Source organism: Salmo salar, unplaced genomic scaffold, assembly GCF_965601325.2.
Source record: "Salmo salar unplaced genomic scaffold, fSalSal1 ptg000956l, whole genome shotgun sequence".
Lineage (NCBI taxonomy): Eukaryota > Metazoa > Chordata > Actinopteri > Salmoniformes > Salmonidae > Salmo > Salmo salar.
In genome coordinates this window covers 198,207-212,042 of record NW_027675567.1, presented here as the reverse complement: position 1 = coordinate 212,042, position 13,836 = coordinate 198,207, and the positions used below count along the sequence as shown (strand labels likewise).

The following is a 13,836-nucleotide window of genomic DNA, read 5'->3' as shown; positions in this document are numbered from 1 at the left end:
TTACTAATGTAACCCACTGTAAAGACTGGGTTTAGTTGATTGTGTGGCACTGCTCTTGTCCGCGTTCTGGAACTGTCCCCGTCCCCGTACAGAACTGTCCACGTCCCCATACTGTGTGGCGCCAAACATATTGTCAGGTTACGTGCAGAGTTGGCTGAGGTGATCTTGGGGAATAATGACAGAGTTTGTTACAGTGTTGAGACACCGAAGTTTATTGTTCAATTTGCTTTTGGTTTACGGTCAGGGACAGTATGAGTGTAGCCAGATCCTTTTCACTCTCTATCCTTGTTTCATTTTGTGGTTCACCGGATTCGTCATCATCATCGAGACAAACGACAGATGAACGTCCTGCTAGCTAGCCAAGCTAGTCGGTACAGCTAGGTATGCTAGCTAGCTACTCTACCAGCAGCATCATAGTTATCCTAGCTAGTCGGTACAGCTAGGTAAGCTAGCTAGCTACTCTACCAGCAGCATCCTAGTTATCCTCGCTAGTCGGTACAGCTAGGTAAGCTAGCTAGCTACTCTACCAGCAGCATCCTAGTTATCCAAGCTAGTCGGTACAGCTGGGTAAGCTAGCTAGCTACTCTACCAGCAGCATCCTAGTTATCCTAGCTAGTCGGTACAGCTAGGTAAGCTAGCTAGCTACTATACCAGCAGCATCCTAGTTATCCTAGCTAGCCGGTACAGCTAGGTAAGCTAGCTAGCTACTCTACCAGCAGCATCCTAGTTATCCTCGCTAGTCGGTACAGCTAGGTAAGCTAGCTAGCTACTCTACCAGCAGCATCCTAGTTATCCTAGCTAGTCGGTACAGCAGGTAAACTAGCTAGCTACTCTACCAGCAGCATCCTAGTTATCCTATCCTCCCTCTCTCGTTGACGGATGCTGGCTACCTCTGTCCGGTTCTCCTCTCTTCACTAGATGGACGGTAACTTTAGTGTTTAACCCCTCTGTATCCAATGACTAAACTTTTGAATATTATTTTCGGGGCGCCTCAAGTAGGCTGGACACATTCCATTTTTTTTTTTAATTCTCAGCTGCCTCACCAACGTCTGAATGTGCATTAATAACTTTTAATTGCTAAATATTTCCAATAGATGGCAGCATAAGACCACAAAGCATCAGTTATAGGCTACAAGCAGCAGTATGATTGACATAAAATAGCATGCAACCACAGACTATATGTCCCATGATTTTCTAAAATGGTCACTCATTAACATGACTTTAGTTAGCTATATATCTCGTTTTAGGGCTGTGTTGCTTTTGGGAGAGCAAAATAATAGTGACTATAGCAGGTATTGAACCCCGGGTAAATTATCACTAGTCAGAACCTCAACCTCAGTATACATGCATTATAAAAAGTAATCTTAATATCTGATATTGCGAGTAAACAACCTCGGAATAGAAAAGACAAGAGTGCGCCTTCCAGCCCACCAATAAATTACATAATTCAACCCTCTCGGTTAGTAAATTTACCTCAACATGCCCCTGGAGAAGGCAGAGCGACGACACCAGCTTTTTACCGGGGCTGAGTTGACTACTAGAGAGAGAAGGCAGAGTGACGACACCAGCTTTTTACCGGGGCTGAGTTGACTACTAGAGAGAGAAGGCAGAGTGAAGACACCAGCTTTTTACCGGGGCTGAGTTGACTACTAGAGAGAGAAGGCAGAGTGAAGACACCAGCTTTTTACTGGGGCTGAGTTGACTACTAGAGAGAGAAGACAGAGTGGCTCGATGGTGGTTGATGAATTTGACAATGAATGTACCAGGAAAATACGTTTTTCTCAACCAGAGGTGTCTGAATTAATGTTCAGGCTTATTGATAATCGTTATAGTAATGAAGTATAATTTCAAACATGAGCATAAAAACAGGTAATAATAAACATGAATCATCATTATATTACTTCACAGTAATCTGTTAAATGCTTTTTCAGTCCTTCCTCTTGCATTAGCAGTGTGGAATGGGACAGAAAGAAGCTCACACAGGAGTTTTCCTGTGAGGGGGAGTGGTGGTGTATCCAGGGAGAAAACTAAACTAATATTCTGAAATATCATTTGTGGTCTTATGCTGCCATCTATTGGAATTATGTAGCAACTGCAGTAGTACTGAATAATGTGTAATTCTTTACTAAAGTAGTAATTACTGAGAATTGCAAAATATAACATTTTCTAGTTCCTTTTACCACTTATAATAAAATAAAATGTTTATAGCATAACAAAATTAAACTGACATAAAACAAAAACACCATACATTTAGTTAATTATATATATACCAACTATTTATTTAGATGGGTGACATTATCTGCCAAAGTAACAGCCCTGTAGACAAAGAAGAGCTCTCCAGTAGGTACCAAAACATTCAAAGGACATTCTCTCAAAAGTGATGTTACAAGTTGATCATCATTCAAAGCAGAATGACTTTTCCATTGTTCCTCAACTGTAGTGTCTGATATACCATTTTCTAGCTCTGAGTCTCTACTTTTATCCAACATAAAAACACAATTAATATTTGTCTCTCTGAAATGAAATCATTAAGTGATAGATGTCTGTCATTGATCAACCCCATGTCATGATTAGATAGTGAAAAACACACCAATCTCATTAATAATTTCTTTAAACAATAAAAGCTAATTTACCAACATTTCTGAAAATGGATATGTAGCGTTTTGGAATTAAACTCTTCTTATGTTTCCCATCTGAGATCAGAGTAGATGAGAGATGTAATGTTTGTCTCTGTTGTGTTGAAGACCAATCAAGCAAGAGAGACCAGCCTCCCCCTTGTCCATTTTCATAGTCCTAAAACAATATTAAACAAACACAATATTCCCTCCTTGTGTGTGTGTCTCTCTGTCTGTCTCTTTGCCTGTCTCTCTGTCTGTGTGTATTTTGCTGTCTGTCTGTCTGTCTGTCTGTCTGTCTGTCTGTCTGTCTGTCTGTCTGTCTGTCTGTCTGTCTGTCTGTCTGTCTGTCTGTCTGTCTGTCTGTCTGTCTGTCTGTCTGTCTGTCTGTCTGTCTGTCTGTCTGTCTGTCTGTCTGTCTGATCCAGAGCTCTTCTTATGTTTCCCAACTGAGATCAGAGTAGATGAGAGATGTAATGTTTGTCTCTGTTGTGTTGAAGTCCAATCAAGCAGGAGAGACCAGCCTCCCCTGTACCCAGCTGTGTGTCCATGAAGAGTGACCGGTCTTTGCGTCAACCTATAGAGTTTAGAGAGGGAGACTTTTCTACTGAACAAAGGTAAGAAGAACTCATGGGTCATGGTCAGTGAGTTAAACAACACTGTCTCTAGTCATTTCTCCTCTCCCATTTTCACATTTCTTTTGGTTGTTTTCATAATCCATAGGCTAAAACTTTTGTCCATTTTCATAGTCCTAAAACAATATTAAACAAACACAATATTCCCTCCGTGTGTGTGTGTGTCTCTCTGTCTGTCTATCTATCTGTCTGTCTCTTTGCCTGTCTCTCTGTCTGTGTGTATTTTGCTGTCTGTCTGTCTGTCTGTCTGTCTGTCTGTCTGTCTGTCTGTCTGTCTGTCTGTCTGTCTATCTATCTCCGTCTGTCTGTGTATCTGTCTGTCTGTCTGTCTGTCTGTCTGTCTGTCTGTCTGTCTGTCTGTCTGTCTGTCTGTCTGTCTGTCTGTCTGTCTGTCTGTCTGTCTGTCTGATCCAGAGCTCTTCTTATGTTTCCCCATCTGAGCTCAGAGTAGATGAGAGATGTAATGTTTGTCTCTGTTGTGTTGAAGTCCAATCAAGCAGGAGAGACCAGCCTCCCCTGTTCCCAGCTGTGTGTCCATGAAGAGTGACCGGTCTTTGCGTCAACCTATAGAGTTTAGAGAGGGAGACTTTTCTACTGAACAAAGGTAAGAAGAACTCATGGGTCATGGTCAGTGAGTTAAACAACACTGTCTCTAGTCATTTCTCCTCTCCCATTTTCCCATTTTCTTTTTGTAGTTTTCATAATCCATAGGCTAATCCTTTCGTCCATTTTCATAGTCCTAAAACAATATTAAACAAACACAATATTCCCTCCTTGTGTGTGTGTCTCTCTGTCTGTCTGTCTATCTGTCTGTCTGTCTCTTTGCCTGTCTCTCTGTCTGTGTGTATTTTGCTGTCTGTCTGTCTGTCTGTCTGTCTGTCTGTCTGTCTGTCTGTCTGTCTGTCTGTCTGTCTGTCTGTCTGTCTGTCTGTCTATCTATCTCCGTCTGTCTGTGTATCTATCTCCGTCTGTCTGTGTATCTATCTCTGTCTGTGTATCTATCTCCGTCTGTCTGTGTATCTGTCTGTCTGTCTGTCTGTCTGTCTGTCTGTCTGTCTGTCTGTCTGTCTGTCTGTCTGTCTGTCTGTCTGTCTGTCTGTCTGTCTGTCTGTCTGTCTGTCTGTCTGTCTGTGTATCTATCTCCGTCTGTCTGTGTATCTGTCTGTCTGTCTGTCTGTCTGTCTGTCTGTCTGTCTGTCTGTCTGATCCAGAGCTCTTCTTATGTTTCCCCATCTGAGATCAGAGTAGATGAGAGATGTAATGTTTGTCTCTGTTGTGTTGAAGTCCAATCAAGCAGGAGAGACCAGCCTCCCCTGTTCCCAGCTGTGTGTCCATGAAGAGTGACCGGTCTTTGCGTCAACCTATAGAGTTTAGAGAGGGAGACTTTTCTACTGAACAAAGGTAAGAAGAACTCATGGGTCATGGTCAGTGAGTTAAACAACACTGTCTCTAGTCATTTCTCCTCTCACATTTTCACATTTCTTTTGGTTGTTTTCATAATCCATAGGCTAATCCTTTAGTCCATTTTCATGGTCCTAAAACAATATTAAACAAACACAATATTCCCTCCCTGTGTGTGTGTGTGTCTCTCTGTCTGTGTATCTGTCTGTCTGTCTGTCTGTCTGTCTCTTTGCCTGTCTCTCTGTCTGTGTGTATTTCGCTGTCTGTCTCTGTCTGTCTGTGTGTATTTCTCTGTCTGTCTATCTGTCTCTCTGTCTCTTTGCCTGTCTCTCTGTCTGTGTGTATTTCGCTGTCTGTCTCTGTCTGTCTGTGTGTCTTTCTCTGTCTGTCTGTCTGTCTGTCTGTCTGTCTGTCTGTCTGTCTGTCTCACTGTCTCTGTGTCTGTCTGTGTGTGTCTCTGTGTCTCTCTGTGTCTGTTTCTGTCTGTGTGTCTGACTCTGTCTCTGCCTGTCTGTGTGTCTCTGTCTCACTGTCTCTCTGTGTCTGTCTCTGTCTGTCTCTCTGTCGGTGTGTCTGTTTCTGTGTGTCTGTATGTCTCTGTGTCTGTCTGTCTGTCTCTGTCTGTCTGTGTGTCTTTCGCTGTCTGTGTGTCTGTCTATCCGTCTCACTGTCTCTGTGTCTCTCTCTGTGTCTGTCTCTCTCTGTCTGTCTCTCTGTCTCTGTGTCTGTCTCTGTCTGTGTCTGTCTCTCTGTCTGTGTGTCTTCGCTGTCTGTGTGTCTGTCTGTCTCTGTCTGTCTGTCTCACTGTCTCTGTCTCTGTCTGTCTGTCTATGTATGTGTGTATGTCTCTGTGTCTGTCTGTCTCTGTGTCTTTCTGTCTGTTTGTCTGTCTCTGTCTGTGTGTCTGTCTCTGTGTCTTTCTGTCTGTGTGTCTGTCTCTGTCTGTGTCTGCCTTTCTGTGTGTGTCTGTCTCTGTCCGTCTGTGTGTCTGTCTATCTGTCTCTGTGTCTGGCTGTGTGTCTGTGTCTGCCTGTCTGTCTGTCTGTCTGTCTGTCTGTCTGTCTGTCTGTCTGTCTGTCTGTCTGTCTGTCTGTCTGTCTGTCTGTCTGTCTGTCTGTCTGTCTGTTCCTGTGTCTGCATGTCTGTGTCTGTGTGTCTGTGTCTCTGAGTCTCACTGTGTCTGTCTCTGTCTGTGTGTCTGTTGTCTGTCTGTGTGTCTGTCTCTGTCTGTCTCTGTTTTTCTGTCTGTCTGTGTGTCTTTCTCTGTCGGTGTGTCTGTTTCTGTGTGTCTGTTTCTGTGTGTCTGTCTATCTGTCTCTGTGTCTGGCTGTGTGTCTCTGTCTGTCTGTCTGTCTGTCTGTCTGTCTGTCTGTCTGTCTGTCTGTCTGTCTGTCTGTCTGTCTGTCTGTCTGTCTGTCTGTCTGTCTCTCTGTTTCAGTGTCTGTCTCTGTCTTTCTATGTGTCTTTCTAATTTCTGTCTGTCTCTGTCTGTGTGTCTTTCTCTGTCTGTCTTTGTCTGTCTCTGTCTGTCTTTGCCTGTCTCTGACTGTCTGTCCCGCTTTCTGTCTGTTTGTCTCTCTTTGTCTGTATGTTTGTGTCTGTCTGTCTGTCTCTGTCTCTGTCTGTCTCTGTCTATCTCTGTTTGTCTGTCTGTCTGTCTGTGTCTCTGTCTGTCTCTTTCTGTCTGTCTGTCTCTGACTGTCTGTCCCGCTTTCTGTCTATGTCTGTCTGTTTGTCTGTCCGTACTCACTCACTCCCTGGATGAGGAGATGTAATCTCATGTTTTGTGCACAGAAACCAACAGGAGAGATCAGAGTCAGACATTCTCAGTGGTCAGTCTTCCCAGAGTCATCAAACAGACCTGGCCTCCATATTCAGTGTATGTGGTCCTGTTATGAACATTTGTTTTTGTTGACCTCAAGTAAAGTTGATCTGTCAATCATTCATTAATGTGTTAATGAGAAAGCATTTATTCTCTTGCTTAACTTATTTACTTGATTTATTTCAGTTGCTTGAAGAGAATATTATTACATTTGTGAAGAACGAGCTGAAGATGTTCAAGAGGATTCTTAGTCCAGAACTCCCAGAAGGCTTTGAGAGTCAGAAGCAGGATGAGGAAGTGGTGGATGCTGAAGATGAGAAGCAGGAGAGCAGTGCCAGAGAGGGGGCTCTGAAGATCACACTGCACGTCCTGAGGAAAATGAACCAGAAGGAGCTCGCTGACACACTGGAGAAATGTAAGATCTGTCTGCCTCATGTTGAATGCTGTTTTATAACATTTAAAAGCTGTAGCTAAAGTACAGCTAAAGTAGCTGTGTAACTCAATGATATTGTAGCAGCCTTAACACAACACCTAGTGGCCTCAACAAGTAGCAGCAGGGATGTGTTGTGTTGATTAATTTAGAGAGACAGAGAGTGAGACAACATTAATAATACCATCAATAATACCAATAATAATATAATCAGTCACACCAGTCTGTAATGCATTATGAAAACATTTATACAGTCAGTTAAGAGAATAAATTATGATAATTTAAATCTTTATAACAGTCCTACAATACTGTAGACATTAAAACAGATGTAATATTAATATCCTCTGTGTTATTTCTAGATTCAGATGATCCTGCTGTCATTTGCCAACGTGAACTCAAATCTAATCTAAAGAAGAAGTTTCAATGTGTATTTGAGGGGATCGCTCAACAAGGAAACCCAAAACTTCTCAATAAGATCTACACAGAGCTCTACATCACAGAGGGTGGAACAGGACAGGTCAATAATGAACATGAGCTGAGACAGATTGAGATAACAACCAGGAAACAAGCAAGACCAGAGACTGCAATCAAATGTAACGACATCTTCAAACCCTTAACTGGACAAGACAAACGTATCAGAACTGTGCTGACAAAGGGAGTCGCTGGCATTGGAAAAACAGTCTCTGTGCAGAAGTTCATTCTGGACTGGGCTGAAGGAAAAGCAAATCAGGATGTCCAATTTGTATTTTCATTCCCTTTCCGGGAGCTGAATTTGATGAAAGGGGACAAAAACACTTTGATTGAACTTCTCAATCACTTCTCAATGGAAACCAAACAATCAAGAATCTCCAACTACAACAAGTACAAAGTTCTGTTAATCTTTGATGGTCTGGATGAGTGCCGACTGCCCCTAGACTTCCAGAAGAACAAGATCTGTTGTGACGTCACAGAGTCAACCTCAGTGGATGTTCTGCTGACAAATCTCATCAAGGGAAATCTGCTTCCCTCTGCTCTCCTCTGGATAACTACCCGACCAGCAGCAGCCAATAAGATCCCTTCATGGTGTGTTGACCAGGTGACGGAGGTACGAGGGTTCAATGACCCACAGAAGGAGGAGTACTTCAGAAAGAGATTCAGTGATGAGGACTTGGCCAGCAGAATCATCTCACACATAAAGACATCAAGGAGCCTCCACATCATGTGCCACATTCCAGTCTTCTGTTGGATTTCTGCAACAGTCCTTGAACACATGCTGAAACATAAGACAGAAGAGATGCCCAAGACTCTGACTGAGATGTACACACACCTTGTGGTGTTTCATACCAAACAGAAGAATGAAAAGTATCTTGGGAAAGAAGAGACAGGTTCACACTGGAATAAAAAGAGTATTCTGTCACTGGGAAAACTGGCTTTTCAACAGCTTGTGAAGGGCAATCTGATTTTCTATGAAGAAGACCTGAAAGAGGCTGGCATTGATGTCAATGAAGCCTTTGTGTACTCAGGATTGTGCACACAGCTCTTTAAAGAGGAATGTGTTCTGTACCAGGACAAGGTGTACTGCTTTGTGCATCTGAGCATTCAGGAGTTTCTGGCTGCTGTATATGTGTTCCTCTCATTCATCAACAACAATGAGAATCTAATTGACACACTGCAAACAAAAGACGAGTCTGAAGTTACTTTCTACAAGAGTGCTGTGGATAAAGCCTTACAAAGTGAGACAGGAAACCTGGACCTGTTCCTCCGCTTCCTTCTGGGCCTCTCACTGGAATCCAATCAGAAGCACTTACGAGGTCTACTGACAAAGACAAGAAGCAGCTCACTGAGCCATGATGAAACTGTCAAGTACATCAAGGAGAAGATCAGGGAGAATCCCTCTCCAGAGAGGAGCATCAATCTGTTCCACTGTCTGAATGAACTGAATGACCATTCTCTAGTGGAGGAGATCCAAAGCTACCTGAGATCAGGAAGTCTCTCAAAAACCTACCTGTCACCTGCACAGTGGTCAGCTCTGGTCTTTGTGTTGCTGACTTCAGAAAAGGAGCTGGATGTGTTTGACCTGAAGAAATACTCCAGATCAGAGGAAGGTCTTCTGAGGCTGCTGCCAGTGGTCAAAGTCTCCAGAGCTGCTCTGTGAGTAAATAAAATGACATATAAGAAGTATTCATCAGGAAGAAATATTATGTTTAGAGAAAATATGTATTATAATATGTATATAATATTATATTGAATAACATATTGAATCAGATATTCAATCTAGTATTACAATATGACCATACAATTCTAGGAGACAGAAGATGAATCTATATGTTGTTTGAGAGAATAAACCAAATGCCATTGTCCTTCTACACTTCTGGTGTTAAATAAACAGTGTGTTTGGGAAGTCATGATGATCTCGTTGCAGGCTGTCAGGTTGTGGAGTCACAGAGGAAGGCTGTGCTTCTCTGGTCTCAGCTCTGAAGTCAAACCCCTCACACCTGAGAGAGCTGGACCTGAGTAACAATGACCTGAAGGATTCAGGAGTGAAGCTGCTCTCTGCTGGACTGGGGAATCCCCACTGTAAACTGGAGACTCTGAGGTCAGTATTCCTGTAGTTGGTCAACAAGTGATAACTGTTCACCAGATCCACATGTGTTTACCAGACACACATAGTCCACACCATATGTGTTTGGACAGTGAAGCTTGCAGTTTTAAATGTGGTGCTATGCACCAGCATTTTGGATTTGACTTAGAATGCTTCATATTAGGTGACAGTACAGAATGTCACCTTTTATTTGAGGGTATTTTCATACATAGCTGTGTTACTGTTAAGAAAGGAAAGCACTTTATGTATTTAGTTCTCCCATTTGAAAAATTGGAACATATTTGGACAAATTCACTTATGTTGTATTAAAGTTGTCATAAGTTTAGTATTTAGTCCCATGTTCCATGCCTGCAGTGATAACATCAAGCTTGTGATTCTACAAACTTGTTGAATTCATTTGCAGTTTGTCTTGGTTGTGTTTTGGATTATGTTTTTCCTAATAGAAACTGAATGGTGAATAATGTCCTGTCATTTTGGAGTCACTTCACTTGTATTGTCAGTAAGAATAAGAATGAATGGAGAATGATGATGAATGAGAAAGTTACAGAGGCACAAGGATCATACCCCCACTGTTATTGGTAATGGTGAGAGGTTAGCGTGTTTTGTTGTATCCTCTGTTATTGGTAATGGTGAGAGGTTAGCATGTTTTGTTGTAGCCTCTATTGGTAATGGTGAGAGGTTAGCATGTTTTGTTGTAGTCTCTGTTATTGGTAATGGTGAGAGGTTAGCATGTTTTGTTGTAGCCCCTGTTATTGGTAATGGTTAGAGGTTAGCATGTTTTGTTGTATCCTCTGTTATTGGTAATGGTGAGAGGTTAGCATGTTTTGTTTTAGCCTCTGTTATTGGTAAAGGTGAGAGTTTAGCATGTTTTGTTGTAACCTCTGTTATTGGTAATGGTGAGAGGTTAGCATGTTTTGTTGTAGCCTCTGTTATTGGTAATGGTGAGAGGTTAGCTGTTTTGTTGTAACCTCTGTTATTGGTAATGGTGAGAGGTTAGCATGTTTTGTTGTAGCCTCTGTTATTGGTAATGGTGAGAGGTTAGCTGTTTTGTTGTAGCCTCTGTTATTGGTAATGGTGAGAGGTTAGCATGTTTTGTTGTAGCCTCTGTAATTGGTAATGGTGAGAGGTTAGCTGTTTTGTTGTAGCCTCTGTTATTGGTAATGGTGAGAGGTTAGCATGTTCTGTTGTGGCCTCTGTAACTTTCTCACTCATTCTGATTCATGATTTATTCATGATTTTTCTTAATCATGGCATCATCAGAATTTAATTTTTAATCGTCAATCACATACAGTTGAAGTCGGAAGTGTACATACACTTAGGTTGGAGTCATTAAAACGTGTTTTTGAACCTCTCCACAAATGTCTTGTTAACAAACTATATAGTTTTGGCAAGTCGGTTAGGACATCTACTTTGTGCATGACACAAGTAATTTTTGAAACAATTGTTTACAGTCAGATTATTTCACTTATAATTCACTGTATCACAATTCCAGTGGGTCAGAAGTTTACATACACTAAGTTGACTGTGCCTTTAAACAGCATGGAAAATTCCAGAAAATCATGTTATGGCTTTAGAAGCATCTGTAGGCTAATTGACATAATTTGGATGTATTTCAAGGCCTACCTTCAAACTCAGTGCCTCTTTGCTTGACATCAGTTTTACCGTTTAGAAATTAAAGCACTTTCTGTACGTAGTTCTCCCATTTGAAGAAGTCTTAATTATTTGGACAAATGTACTTATATTGTATTAAAGTTGTCATAAGTTTAGTATTTAGTCCCATGTTCCATGCCTGCAGTGATTACATCAAGCTTGTGATTCTACTAACTTGTTGAATTCATTTTTCAGTTTGTTTTGGTTGTGTTTTGGATGATGTTTTTCCTAATAGAAACTGAATGGTGAATAATGTCCTGTCATTTTGGAGTCACTTCACTTGTATTGTCAGTAAGAATAGAAGATGTTTCTGAACACTTCTACATTCATGTTGATGCTACCATGATTATGAATAATCATGAATGAATCGTGAATAATGATAAATGAGAAAGTTACAGAGGCACAAAGATCAGACCCCCTCTGTTATTGGTGTTATTCTGTATACTTCTGGCCCTTCTTTGGACACTGTATTAACTAACCTCTAGACGAGCTTCAATGCCATACAGCTCTCCTTCCGTGGCCTCCAACTGCTCTTAAATACAAGTAAAACTAAATGCATGCTCTTCAACCGATCGCTGCCTGCACCTGCCCGCCTGTCCAGCATCACTACTCTGGATGGTTCTGACTTAGAATATGTGGACAACTACAAATACCTAGGTGTCTGGTTAGACTGAAAACTCTCCTTCCAGACTCACTATAAGCATCTCCAATCCAAAGTTAAATCTAGAATTGGCTTCCTATTTCGCAACATAGCATCCTTCACTCATGCTGCCAAACATACCCTTATAAAACTGACCATCCTACCGATCCTCGACTTCGGCGATGTCAATTACAAAATAGCCTCCAATACCCTACTCAATGAATTGGATGCAGTCTGTCACAGTGCCATCCGTTTTGTCACCAAAGCCCCATATACAGTGGGGGAAACATATTTGATCCCCTGCTGATTTTGTACGTTTGCCCACTGACAAAGAAAGGATCAGTCTATAATTTTAATGGTTTATTTGAACAGTGAGAGACAGAATAACAACAAAAACATCCAGAAAAACGCATGTCAGAAATGTTATAAATTGATTTGCATTTTAATGAGGGAAAAAGTATTTGACCCCCTCTCAATCAGAAAGATTTCTGGCTCCCAGGTGTCTTTTATACAGGTAACAAGCTGAGATTAGGAGCACACTCTTAAAGGGAGTGCTCCTAACCGCAACTTGTTACCTGTAAAAAAAGACACCTGTCCACAGAAGCAATCAATCAATCAGATTCCAAACTCTCCACCATGGCCAAGACCAAAGAGCTCTCCAAGGATGTCAGGGACAAGATTGTAGACCTACACAAGGCTGGAATGGGCTGCACGACCATCGCCAAGCAGCTTGGTGAGAAGGTGACAACATTTGGTGCGATTATTCGCAAATGGAAGAAACACAAAAGAACTGTCAATATCCCTCGGCCTGGGTCTCCATGCAAAGATCTCACCTCGTGGAGTTGCAATGATCATGAGAACGGTGAGGAATCAGCCCAGAACTACACGGGAGGATCTTGTCAATGATCTTAAGGCAGCTGGGACCATAGTCACCAAGAAAACAATTGGTAACACACTACGCCGTGAAGGACTGAAATCCTGCAGCGCCCGCAAGGTCCCCCTGCTCAAGAATACATATACATGCCCATCTGAAGTTTGCCAATGAACATCTGAATGACTCAGAGGACAACTGGTGAAAGTGTTGTGGTCAGATGAGACCAAATTAGAGCTCTTTGACATCAACTCAACTCGTCGTGTTTGGAGGAAGAGGAATGCTGCCTATGACCCCAAGAACACCATCCCCACCGTCGAACATGGAGGTGGAAACATTATGCTTTGGAGGTGTTTTTCTGCTAAGGGGACAGGACAACTTCACTGCATCAAAGGGACGATGGGACGGGGCCATGTATCGTCAAATCTTGGGTGAGAACCTCCTTCCCTCAGCCAGGGCATTGAAAATGGGTTGTGGATGGGTATTCCAGCATGACAATGACCCAAAACACACGGCCAAGGCAACACAGGAGTGGCTCAAGAAGAAGCACATTAAGGTCCTGGAGTGGCCTAGCCAGTCTCCAGACCTTAATCCCATAGAAAATCTGTGGAGGGAGATGAAGGTTCAAGTTGCCAAACATCAGCCTGGAAACCTTAATGACTTGGAGAAGATCTGCAAAGAGGAGTGGGACAAAATCCCTCCTGAGATGTGTGCAAACCTGGTGGCCAACTACAAGAAACGTCTGACCTCTGTGATTGCTAACAAGGGTTTTGCCACCAGGTACTAAGTCATGTTTTGCAGAGGGGTCAAATACTTATTTCCCTCATTAAAATGCAAATAATTGTATAACATTTTTGACATGCGTTTTTTCTGTATTTTTTTGCTGTTATTCTGTCTCTCACTGTTCAAATAAACCTACCATTAAAATTATAGACTGATCATTTCTTTGTAAGTGGGCAAACGTACAAAATCAGCAGGGGATGAAATACTTTCCCCCCCACTGTACTACCCACCACTGCGACCTGTACGCTCTCATTGTCTGTCCCTCGCTTCATACTCGTCGCCAAACCCACTGGCTCCAGGTCATCTACAAGACCCTGCTAGGTAAAGTCCCCCCTTATCTCCGCTCACTGGTTACCATAACAGCACCCAACGGTAGCACGCGCTCCAGCAGGTATATCTCTCTGGTCA

At 42.2% G+C, this 13,836-nt stretch overlaps 1 protein-coding gene across 1 annotated transcript; it reads left to right on the top strand.

Annotated features, from left to right (window-relative positions):
* Nucleotides 1–6,123: 6,123 nt before the first annotated feature.
* On the top strand, nucleotides 6,124–9,494 carry LOC145877346 (NLR family CARD domain-containing protein 3-like). Its single transcript, XM_082972665.1, has 4 exons — nucleotides 6,124–6,530; nucleotides 6,660–6,888; nucleotides 7,263–9,033; nucleotides 9,305–9,494. Exons 2-4 carry the CDS (start codon nucleotides 6,705–6,707, stop codon nucleotides 9,492–9,494), a joined length of 2,145 nt encoding a protein of 714 aa, XP_082828791.1. The 5' UTR covers nucleotides 6,124–6,530; nucleotides 6,660–6,704.
* Nucleotides 9,495–13,836: the final 4,342 nt, after the last annotated feature.